The sequence below is a fragment of the Lagenorhynchus albirostris genome, chromosome 9, assembly GCF_949774975.1.
Source record: "Lagenorhynchus albirostris chromosome 9, mLagAlb1.1, whole genome shotgun sequence".
In the NCBI taxonomy this organism is placed as follows: domain Eukaryota; kingdom Metazoa; phylum Chordata; class Mammalia; order Artiodactyla; family Delphinidae; genus Lagenorhynchus; species Lagenorhynchus albirostris.
In genome coordinates this window covers 41,200,640-41,213,635 of record NC_083103.1, presented here as the reverse complement: position 1 = coordinate 41,213,635, position 12,996 = coordinate 41,200,640, and the positions used below count along the sequence as shown (strand labels likewise).

At 35.6% G+C, this 12,996-nt stretch overlaps 1 protein-coding gene across 1 annotated transcript in view; it reads right to left on the bottom strand.

Annotated features, from left to right (window-relative positions):
- Window positions 1-419: 419 nt before the first annotated feature.
- Window positions 420-12,996, bottom strand: part of COPB1 (COPI coat complex subunit beta 1) — a 32,032-nt gene continuing 19,455 nt past the window's right edge. Inside the window, exons 15-22 of the mRNA XM_060159611.1 lie at window positions 9,771-9,998; window positions 9,427-9,606; window positions 7,109-7,253; window positions 5,976-6,095; window positions 3,055-3,200; window positions 2,356-2,445; window positions 1,240-1,395; window positions 420-766 (exon numbers count right to left, since the gene is read on the bottom strand). Coding sequence (XP_060015594.1) covers window positions 707-766; window positions 1,240-1,395; window positions 2,356-2,445; window positions 3,055-3,200; window positions 5,976-6,095; window positions 7,109-7,253; window positions 9,427-9,606; window positions 9,771-9,998 — 1,125 coding nt within the window. The 3' untranslated portion in view covers window positions 420-706. The remainder of the gene's footprint in view (window positions 767-1,239; window positions 1,396-2,355; window positions 2,446-3,054; window positions 3,201-5,975; window positions 6,096-7,108; window positions 7,254-9,426; window positions 9,607-9,770; window positions 9,999-12,996) is intronic.

Below are 12,996 nucleotides of genomic sequence, written 5' to 3'. Positions count from 1 at the left end.
TTCAGATTATCTACTTTTCATTATGATTCAGGATAATTAATAGTGTGTTTATTTTAGTCAGAGTTCATAGTACTCTTTTAAAATGAAGATGGACCTGTTTTCTCAAGGTATTTGATACCATCTTCCTGGACCTAAATTTCAGAGAAAAGCCCTTTAGAACATGATAAGGCATTCTTACAGATGCTGATGTTAGAATATGAAATTAGTAAAAATAAAATATTAAATTAGTAAAAATCAGTCAAGTAAATCAAGGCCTATCTCATTTCATATCACCACATTTGTAAATTCTCTTAATAAAGTTCATATATTCACGACTCAAACAGCAATTTAAATTTATAACTAATTCATAACTAAATTAAATTTATAACTAATTCATAACTAAAACTATGTAATAACACATTTATTTATAAAACAAAAGATTTAGGAATAGATCTGTTTATTGTACTGTGAAAATGGTCTTGATACATGTGAGAAACATTATATACTTTGAGGACAACATTCAGAACTGTTAAGACAAAAGACAAACTATAATTTTAAAATCAATCTTGATTTAAGGGAAAGGCGATAAATTATTGGCTGGAATGCATTCAGCATGAACTCAGATTCTATATAACATAAAGCACAAAAGAGTACAAAATATGTTGGAGTCCAGTAAGCCCATACCTAAATTTTAACTGTAAAGCTGCGAGGACTTTTTTGTTTATTCTTATATACTAGTTTTCTTCTGAGACAAGTTGATTTTATCTCCAAGACTTAAGGCCATTCCCTATAAGAAAGAATGAAGATGTTTATAATTATTGAAACTATGTACAATCAGTAGGTTATTCTATCTTAACCAAGCCTCCATGCAATGATACCACATCAACAATGAAACCAAGGAAGTACAAAAGAGACTCACTAAAACTTTACTTGGTTAAGTACTTTTAGTGCTAGATTTACAAATAGTCACCAGATTTGTAGCTTGGATTTCAAAAACCTCTGAAGAACCCATTTCACAAACACCCCATGGGAATTAATCTGATTTTAAGCAAACAAACAGAATGAGTGGCCCAAAAGGTGGGCTATTTTAATGAAGTAAAGTCATATTTCTATTCAAGGATACTACTATTATGAATATACATGCATCTAATGCATGAAACACTGGTACGACAGAGGATGCTACATATAGAAATAAAGAGACATAAATTATTTCTCTTTTTATTTAGTTTAGAGACCATCTCAAAAAAAACCAACTGTTACCTGACTCTTTGCACGAATTCTTATGTGGCCAGTAACAGGGGCCTCTGGTCCCTGTTGAATCGGCTTCTCAATGCTGACATTTGCAAGTGCGTCTTCTCCAAATATGGAACGAGCGTAGAGGTTGGCTGCCATAAAGCCACAGTAACCAGAAAGTGCCTGGAAGAAATTTGTGATGAATTCAATACTCTACTAGAGAACTACACATAAGCAAGACCAAATAGCATAGGAAAATTACCACTTAAAACAGGACTTATCATGTGGTAGTAGTTACATGACTGTGTGAATTTGTTGACCTCATAGAACTATAAATGTAAAGAGTGTGAGCTTTACTGCGTCTATATTATACCTCAAAAAAACTGATTTTAAAGAAATAGCACCTATTCTCATTTGTATTTATATGTTCTTTGTTTAGAGCTGTCTGCCTGCCTCCCATACCAGACCCTGAGCTCCATGAAGGAAGAGACTGTTTTTATTTTGTTCTTTATTGTACATCCACCAGTTCACAGAGTATTGGGCATATAATGTTTGTTGGAGTATTTGTTCAATAGACTAATATATGAATTAAAACCTACTTGTATGGCAGCATTCTTTTATGATTAAATCAATATTACAAAGTTAGCAGAAATTGTATAAAGAAAAACAAATTCCTGGGAATTCCCTGGCAGTCTTCACTTTTTGGTCTTTCTTTCTAGTCTTTTTTCATACATACACAAACATAGCAGAAAATCAAAGTACATTAACAATTCCATACTTGAGCAAATATATTATGACCCACAATCAGAGCCAACAGAAGAGATTATGGACATTTTCTAATCCAGTATTGTGAACTATTGTGGAATAAGCCTTTAGCCAAAAGGGAGAAGACTGAAAAGAAAAACCAACGTGACTATTCAGTTGGGTCACTGCACTACGAACAAGCAGATATTGTTCCTATTCCAGTAGAAAGCAGTAAGCAGATTCATACATTCTATGGGATAACTCCTTTTAGCTAGTCCAAAATGACACTGCTTTTCTCAGGCTAAATAATACCAAAATACACTAGAGGAAATACAAGAAAGCCAAGAATCGACCATCTTACTCTCTATCAGATTTAAGAAGTACAAGGGCAAATTTTACCTTCTCTGGAGTGAGGCATTTCATGTTGGTTGACTTTAATATGTGCTGTAAATAGTCATTTAAATCAACTATATTTGTGTTAACCGTCACCTGTACAGAGGGAGAGAAAAAAGTCGAGGTTATAGCTCTTACTTTAAGAAAGTTGTGAATTTCTTATCTTGGGGTTGAGAAGACAATCATTCGTATGTCATATTAGAATCTCCTTCCAAGTATTTAGGTGGAAAGAGTGGGCAACAAAAAGTAAATGACATCTACAAAATCCAACAAACTGTAGGCTGGTATCAGAACTTTCAGATACAGATAACTTCACAGACAATCAACATGCTGTATATAAAATATTTCTAATAAAAATCAAGGCTTACAGGAACAAAGTTCCCTAGCAGGCACTGACTTTGCAAAGCTTCTACTGGACACTGGATTCAATGGCAAGTTACTACTCATACATACAAGAGATGGAACATTGTTTATAATGTCTTGAACAATCAGATTAATTATAGAACTGTTACTCTCACCAATTTAAAACCGTAACTTAACCAAACCACTTGCATGCTTTCCAGTTAAAGCTAATTTGTAAGCACAGATATTGAAAGACTTTGCTTTTCACATCTGAAAATTAGAGGGATTAATTTTATCAGAGAATCCCTCAACACTAGCCAAAAAGAAACATAAGGAGTTCAAGGAAATCTCCCAAGGACTAACTTTGTTCTCCCATTCAAATTCGGCCCACATCTGACGGAATTCAGCATCAGTGCAAGTTGCAGGTTGGATATAGTCCATGATGTCAATGTGAATATCACTGAGGACCACACAATTTCTGTCACTTGCTGCTCCAGAGACATCATAAACTGCAATATACACATATAAAAAGATCCCCAATCACCAAAGGCAAATTTTAATTAAAAATTTTTAATATTTCCAAATAACAACTATGACATTAGCAAATAGTTTTGATTATACAGTAGGCTCTATGTTTTACAAATTATTACCTATTTAATATGACCATCAATCCTATGTTATAGTATTATTATTTTCCATCTTATAGAGAAATAAAAACAAAGAGAACTTAATTAAGTGGCTCAAGGTCACAGAACTGGTTAAGTGGTGGAGGCCAGGATTCAAACTCAGTGAGTGCTTACATAGCAGCTGCAGTGTTAGACACTGGAGAAGGATACACAGGTAGTAGTGTTCTCATGCACATGCTTAACTAATATTTCTGGATGAATACTGCTGAGCCATAGTACGTAACGATACAAGACCTTTTCTTCTGTAACTGTTTCTTCCATGGTAGAAAGTCATAATCTGACTGGAGCCTACCTTTTTTTTAGCCTGTTTTCTTGACATTCCCCCACCCTACTTTTGGAGAAAACTAAGGTTACCAAGAATAAGTTCCTTTAATTTTCAACCCCACCTCTAAAAATAAATGTATCTTTCTCTGAATCAACTTTCACCTACTTACCTTTCCTATCAGACAAGTACTGCCTCTGCTCTTCAAGGTTCATACTTGCTGCCATCTGTGATGCCTGCTTTGGTTCAGGACCTCATTCCATCAATCATTACCTCTTTTGTCTTTACCTTCATATTCTTTACTGACTTTCTTCCCTTATAGTTTATAAACATAGTCAAGGTCCTCTCATCGTCAAAAAAAAATCTTCCCTCATCCTTTATTTCTCTTCTGGCTACTGCCCTCTCTCATTCTTATCAAAACCAAGGTCGTACACTCAGAGTGGCCTACACTCACTATCTTTATTTCTCCACGTCCTATGCAGTCTTCAACCCACCACCACTGCCCAAGACAGGTCATAAGAAACGTTTTATTATCACTGATTGTCAAATCCAAAGGGCCTTTCTCTTAGGGATCTTCTGCAGCTGCCGATACTTCTTAGAATTTTTCCTTGCTTCTCTAACCACACTTCGTTTGCAGGCTTCTCCTTCTCTGACCAGCTTTAATACTACCCTGAATAAAAACTCCAAACAGCTCTTAATATTGCTGTTCTCTCGGATTCGGTTTTCAAATCTCCCTTCTTCTCACTCTTTATGCCTTCTTTGGGTGATTTCTATGGTTTTAAAACAAATATTCATCTCTACTTCAGACCTCTCGTTCAAGTTCCAGACTCATCTCAAACTGCCCTTCAATAACTTAAGACACTTCATTACTTAACCTCAAGTTTAACTTATCATCTATCTCAAATCTGTCCTTCTCTCCTATGTGCCGTTTTGGTGATTAACATAAACACCAACCCAACATACCCAAGCAGGAAATCTGAGCGTTGCTCTAGCCACTTTCTCTTCAATCAGTAACCATGTCCTGGACATTCTATCTCCTTAAGTATCTATTATATTCAGCCCTTCTCTCCATCCCAGCCACTACTGTGTTGGTTCAAACTCTCCATCATCTCTCACCTGTGCTACTGCAAGTCTACTAGTTAATCTTCTTGCCTCTTCCAATCAGTCTTCTTTAGTGCTGCCACAGAAATATTTAATCATGTAACTCACTCACTAGTAATTCCTCAATGGCTCCCCTCTATATCCAGGATAAAGTCCGAAATTTTTAGCATGACAAGTATAATATAGCTGCCACTAACCTTCCCAACCTCGTTCTCTTCTACCACCACCCTCTAGCGCACTCTAAACTCCAGGTATATCAAACTACTTGCATTTGTTCTAACTGAATCTCTATCTGTAGACCATTTACTGATCTTTTAAAACCCCACTTGAGCTTCAGCTTCTCCACAAAGCCTTTCCTTTACCTTTCCTCCCAACCCCCCACCACTCTGAGAGAACCGACCCAATCTCTTAATAGACTTCCACTTCACCTAGCACAGCCTTCTTTCATAGCACTTACCGTTATGTACTGCACATATCTACTTCACATATCTGTTTTCCCTTACTCAACTAGAAGCTATCTGAGGACAAAGATTTTTTTGTTCCTACCACAGAAATTGCTTTTCTTCTTTTTCTTTTGGTACGTGGGCCTCTCACTGCTGTGGCCTCTCCCGTTGTGGAGCACAGGCTCCGGACGCGCAGGCTCAGTGGCCATGGCTCACGGGCCCAGCCGCTCCATGGCATGTGGGATCTTCCCGGACTGGGACACGAACCCGTGTCCCCTGCCTCGGCAGGCGGGCTCTCAACCACTGCGCCACCAAGGAAGCCCCAGAAATTGCTTTTTTAAAAAAGAAAGCTTATTGACTTAATACCTCTGTACAAGCTAATCCCTAGGTGGCCCGGCAACAAATGCCTATACACAGTTTGAGACTCAGTTCAAATGTTATCCTTTGATAACATACCTTCCTCCTTTATAAAGCCTTCTATACTGTTAGCATTTTCCCTCTATGAACCCAAAGCACATAGTATATAAACTAGCCATTATCACATTGTATTCTAATCTATTATTTATCTGTCTCCTCCTTTTGCTTGACAGTTTGAGGACAGTGACTCTATCTGGTTCATTTCTGTATATCCAGAACACGGTACAACACTGAATAGCATAGCAGATGCCCCATAAATGAATGAATGCATGAATGGATTCAAGTCCTGTCCTCAAGAAATGTCACACAGCTACTCGTTACAGAAATTCTTTAATAAAGTATCCAAACATCACATGCTATAAAACAATTCCTTACCTATATTGCCAAAAATTATTCCATTTTCTGTTGACGCTACTTTCACATTAGCTTTAATATTTGCAAAGTCATGTGGAGCGAGAGTCAAAGGAGATGGCTTTTCCACAAGTTTCAGGTCCCCTGAAAAAAAATTTAGACATGGCTAAAAGGACATAAATATTAACCTCTCCAATCGTAAAACCTTAAAATGTATATAGCTCAATAGTTTCTAGCAAAACAAGGAACAAGAGAAGGGTTATGATTCAAATATAAGGACAAAATAAAGAAATCATTTAACACTATTATTCACATCAAAATGCACATTTTCTTTTAAAAGGTAATAGGCTTCTCAGAATAATTCTATATTTAATTCATGTGTGGGGGTGCGGGGCGGGGGTACTCTGGGCATACTGCTTTATTTCAGTGAATGGATACAGACGTCTCAAAAGCTTAAGTCTTAAACTATACAATCCATTACAAAGATAAAACAATCTGAAGAAAGGACTGCAAATTCTTAGAAACAGTTCTTTATATAGGCCTCAAGCTATGCTGAGGAAGACAGGGCAGAACTGTTCTCCCTTGATTTCTTAAAGTCCCTTAACTCTTGTTTAAGCCATATGGAATTTCCTAGGGGCAGTGCACTGTTCCTGTATACAATTTATACTTTCCAACTTCAAAACCGTATGTATAAATGACCAGAGAAAGTCTGATTCATGTGTCTATATAAAGAAGAAGAAGAAAAAAAATCTCACATTGCTAAATGTGATAATGATGTATTACTTTGGCCACACATGGTATGTATTAGTAATGGGCTCAGAAAATACCTAGTTCTGTACTAAGGCAATTAAAACTTAGAACTACTTGGTAAATCTGTAACTTAAACAGCTCTTATTTAATCTAGAAAAACTGACATATGCTAGATTAAGCTCACTGAATACCAAGAACATAAGCATAAGAAAGTCAGTATCACAAAGGTTCAGAAAATTGGAGTAGAAGGAGAATAAATATAAAATGTAAAACTAATAAGACTTGATTCAAAATGTCACAAAGGGCTCAAGAGAATTCTTATACTAAGACTTGTGCACTTCTCTTAACAATCTGTCATAAAGATTTCCTATGTAACGATATCTTTCTGTTATGGTAAATTTCCTCACCCAGAGTAGCTAACTCTAACGTGCAGTTCTGCAAGGTATCACTGGTTTGGTTCACAACAAGTACGTCCAGGACGATATCATACTGGTTGACATGAACATAAGCTTCTGCATATACAGGGTCTGAGAAACCTGTCAATTGGGTGACCTGTCAAACAAAAATAAAGATAATCAAATGACTGAGACAATTTAACCAAACATATCCTAGCCAAATGACTAAGTCTGTTAGGTAATTAACAGATGTGCTTAGATTAGACCAGTCATTTGAAATGTGTAATAAAATTGTTTTGTAATGTAGACATGGTAACTGAAACTTAGACATTAAAAATAACAGGTCCTACACTTTACAGCTCAGTAGTAGAAAGACGTTAAATATGTTCAGCAAATGCATTAAACATTATCCTAACTTAGGAACTGAATAGATTTGCATACATTTTCAGTAAAATCCCTAAGCACCTAAACTCACTAGCTGTTACCCAAACTCAGGAAAAATAATTACAAGCAAGAAACACCTGTAATTCCACAAAGATAAATTTTTAGATGTTCCCCCACCAAAAAAAATTTTTAAAAAAACATCCAGAGTATATATAACACTTTAAAAATGTAATATTGTCACCAAAGACATAAGCAACAAAAGAAAAAAATGGGTAAATTGGACTACATCAAAATTACAAACTTTTGTACATCAAAGGACACTATTAGCAGAGTGAAAAGACAAACCCACAGAATGGGAGAAAATATCTGCAAATCATACATCTGATAAGGGACTTGTATCCAGAATATATAAAGAAATCTTACAACTCAACACAAAGAAAACAACTGCCAGATTAAAAAATATGCAAAGGACTTGAATAGACGTTTCTCCAAAGAAGATATATAAATGACCAATAAGCACACAAAAAGATGCCCAACATCACTAATCATTAGGGAAATGCAAATCAAAACCACAACAAGATATCACTTCACATCCACTAGGATGGTTACTACAAAAGAAATAAAAAGGAAGTGTTGGCAAGGATATGGAGAAATCAGAATCCTTCTGCATTGAAGGTTGGAATGTAAAACAGTGCAGCTGCTATGTAAAACAGTATAGTGGTCCTCAAAAAATTAAAGCAGAATCACTATGATCCACTAATTCCACTTCTGGGTTTAACCCAAAAGAAATGAAAGCAGAACCTCGAAGAGATATCTGAACGTCCACATTCATGGCAGAATTATTCACAACAGCCAAAGGTGGAAGCAACCGAAATGTCCATCAACAGATGAATGGATAAACAAAACGTGGTATATATTCACAGTGAAGTATACCCAGCCTTAAAGGGGAAAGAAATTCTGACACATGCTACAAAATGGATGAACCTTGAAGACATTAGGCTAAGTGAACTAAACCAATCACAAAAGGATAATACTGCATGGTTCCACATAAGGTACCTAGAATAGTCAAATTCATTGGGATAAAAAGTAGAATGTGGTTGCCAAGGGCTGAGGGAAGAAGGGAATGGGGAATTATTGTTTAATGGGTATAGAGTTTCAGCTTTGTAAGATGAAAAAAGTTCAGGGGATATAGATGGTGGTGATGGTTGCATAATAATGTGACTATACTTAATGCCACTGAACTGTACACTTAAATATAGTTAAGAGGGTAAATTTGATGTTATGTAAACTTTACCACAATTTTAAAAAATAAATTGAAAAATTTTATCACTGTAATATTGTCAATATCAATTCCCAATTCTAAGGGAGAAAAGTGTTTCAGTAGTTCCTATTCTGCCACTGATCTTATCTTGGTCAACAAAACCAATTTGAGAATGTTACTCATCTAATGGAGGAAGGATTAAACCAGATTTGTAAATTTAACATCTGAGTAGAGAGAGATTAGAACAATTTTCCTAATGAAATCCTATTCGGAACTCAATATATTAAGACTATAAAAGTGTAATTGTCCTGTTTAAAGTAGCAGGGGACAGGAGAAACTTGAGGGCAGGGTGTTGGGGAAGAGGCTAGTGCCCTGCCTTTTAAAAGTTTTAGTCAACCACTAGGATGCCTCAGCGCTATGTTTCACTTTGTGGTAATTTGACACACAACTGGAACAAGTTAAAACTCATCTCTGCGACTTACAGTGCCATCATATAGTAAAGTATCAGGCTGCACCGAGCTTCAATTCATGTTTAATGAACCCATCAATCAGAATAACTTGACAAAAACTGATGCTGTACTAGATATTTTTCCTTTAAAAAACAGCAAGACCAACAACTTCCTGATTACTACTTTCTTAAGTAGCCAATTTAAATAACTCGCCAGTGTATTAGACATTTTGTTACCTTGTTAAGTTTAGATGCTAGGGGATCTGCTGCCTCTTTCCTCTGTGTGTTACCCATTGCTGCCAGCAAACTCAGCTGAAACTGATCTTCCTTGCAGTTCATTTCATTCTTAGCAGTTAGTTGCATGAAGGAAATGGGGTCATCAGGCTGTACTGTCACATTCCTCTTTTCAGATTCTTTCTGTGTTGAAAATACAATATACCATCTCTCTTTAATATGGAAAAAAAGATAGCTTTTTGTAGGCCTTCAACAGGGACAAGCCCTCACACATGAGGACTGAAAAACCAACAGCAACAACAATAAAACCAAAAAGCACTATTATGGCTTTATCATATATACCTTACCTTTTGGGATAATTTCTCTTCTTCAAGTTTAGCAGATAACATGTGAGAAAGGGACTGTCTGCATTCCTTATTGAAAATGTCATTCATTAAAGGTGAGCATTCAGATAAGACCTTGAGGCACAGGGAAATTCGATCTACATCATCATCTGTAATTGGCTTCTTAGGAAGAGAGGATTTTCCCAAATGCAGGATAGTGGCCATAAGCAACATGGCCTCAGCAACGAAAGACTAGATAAGGAAAGAAATGGCTTATTTATTGTCAGGCTTCTCCAAATGCAATAATGTCACTTTATTATAACTCACAATCCAAGAAATAAACCTAATTTTCACTTCACCTGAATAAGATTTCAAATATTTTAGATTTTATCTCCCTGTTTTTTTGCACCCTTTTCCCTCCTTTCTATTCTAACTGCCACCCTCTAAAATCTTCATTAACCCTTAACTGACAGACAGAAGTGATTTTTAAACTATTTTCTCTTACTCTAACCCCTCACCGGCCAATGCTATCTTTTATCTTTCCAACTACGGAAAGTTAAAAGAATGATACACTTCACGGATTGTTAACATTCTGCTCTAATTGCTTTCTTACTCTACCTATATAGGTACACTTATTTTTTTGGCTTAACATATGAAAGTAAGAATCTTTAATTCATAAACGTTTAGCATACATCTCTTAAGAATCAGGACAGTTTCCTTTATAATCATAATATCATCATCTCACTTAAGAAATGTAACAGTTCCAAAATATATCTACTACACTCCAAATTGAACTAAATCTTCCTAATTGTCACAAAATGTTTTTTTTTTTTTAACCCAGGACCAGTTTCATGCATTTTATTTGACTATTATTCTCCTTAGCCCCTTTTAACCTAGACCAGTCCCCTGGTTTTCTGTGTTGTTTTCCATCACAATGATTTCTTTTAAAGAGCCCAAGCTAGCTGTTCTACAGAATGTTCTCCACTTTTAGTTAGAGTACAAGATAGGTAATGTTTTGCATATCTTATTGTATTGCATTAGGAGGCACATAATGTCAGGTTGTCCTGTTACTGGTGATGCTAAGTGATTACCTACTATCTTAATCTTTATTGGGCACCAATCATTTCACTCCACATGCAAATACCTTCAATGATTTCCTACAGCCTTCATGTTGAAGTCCCTATCACTCAGCCTGCTATTCAAGGTCTTCCACCAGTGAATTCGACTTACTTTTTTAGTCTCATGTAGCATTATCCTGACACATGCTTTATATCTTTGTCAAAATGTCTTTGGCTAAGTATTGATCAGCATACATACGTGAAAAAACTACCAGAAGCCTGGGAAAGAACCTCAGAAGAGTAAGTGTGATAATCCTTTGAGCCTAGATATTGTCTCCAGAAGGAGGGGAAAGAGGAGGGGGACAGAAAAAAGTAGCTGAAGAAATAATGGCCAAAAAATTCCTGAATTTGATGAAAACTACAAAACCACATATCCAAGAAGCTCAATGAACCAAAAGCAAACAAGAAAACCACACCAGAGCATATCCTAATCAACTTACTGAAACTTGAAATTATAGTGATAAGGAGAAAATCCAAAACAAGCCAGAAGAAAACGGGACACATTCCACACAGAGACACAGGAGCTACATCTTGATAGTACCGAAAGCCAGAAGACAATGAAGCAACATCTCTACAGTACTAAAAGAAAAAAACTGTCAACCTAGAATGCTACATCTGCAAAGATATCTTTCAAAAATGAAGGAGAAGGACTTTTTCAGACAAACAAAAACCAAAAGAATTAACTGCCAACAGACCTGCACTACAAGAAAAGTTAAAGCAAAATCTTTAGGCAGAAGGTATATGATACCAGAGAGAAAGTCAGATCTACATGAAAAAATGAAGACTGTCGGAAAAGGCATAAATGAAGGAGAGCCAGTATGGTGATAAACAACCAAACTTCCTTCTGCCTCGTACCAAAGGTCACAAACTTGCTGAACCAGGTATGTTACCAGAATCCAGTTCTCTTAAGCAGGTATCAGCAAATGGTCTCCCAACTTGCAGAATTGAGATATAAAATGCTGGAGATTTTTAAAAAGCATAATTTAAAGAACAGACAAGACCTGAATAAATAAATAATGGCCCACAGAGAGTTACAAAGTAAATTACTGCCCATAAATAAAATTAGTCAATAAAAAAGAGATAATACATCTTGTAATTTTACCCGACCCTCTAAACCTCATTTATGGATTTATAAGGAAATCTATAAGATGGAAATTTAAAAAAAATCCTTTGAAAGTCCCTAATCTAAAAAGAAAATGTCTAATTATATGAAGGTTTGAGTAAAGGAAAGAATCTAATGGACTATTATTATGCAGCTATTAAATATTATTATGATTAGGAAGGGTTTAGAATAACATGGGAAAATGTTATAAAGTTAAGTGAAACTGCAGTATTGTAAAACACAAAATGATCACTACTAGGGGAAAAAGTGATCATTATTAAAAGCCATAATGAACTCTTTCTGAGGAAGGAAAGATTTTTGTTACTATATCTGGTAATGTTATTCCATCTTTTGATGTTTCTATCTATCGCCAGCACAATATTAACAAGATTTGTACTTCAGTGCTTTAACCATGAGTGATTTTTTTCTCATTAGTTTTTAATACATCACTCATTATTTTAGCAATGTGAAAAAAGATATGAACAAAAATAAAATAAAAACGTTCACAATTCTACCACAGAGATTTTTTTTTTTAATGAAAGCAAAGTAAAGATTTTTTTCAGGCAAATGTAAGCTGAGAGAATTCATCAGCAGCAGACCTACGTTATAAAAATAAACAAGTTCTTTAGGCAGAAAGAAAATATCAGATAGAAATCTGCATTTATACAAAGGAATGAAAAGCACCATAAGTGGTAAATATGTGGGCAAATATAACTTTTTTCTCATTAAAAAAAATACTTGGAAGGAAACTGACCATTTATAATGGATGAATGGATATACAGAAACAGCAAAATATTATATAGCCTTAAAAAGGAAAGAAATTCTGACAATGCTTCCATACAAATGAACCTTGAAGACATGCTAAATGAAATAAGCCTGTCACAGAAGGACAAATATTGTATGATTCCATTTATATTAGGTATGTAGAATAGGCAAATTTATAGAGGGAGAGGAGTAGGATGGTGGTTGCCAGGGGCTAGGGGAGGGAGCACGGGGAGTTACTGTTTGCTCGGTAGTTTCAGTTTGGGAT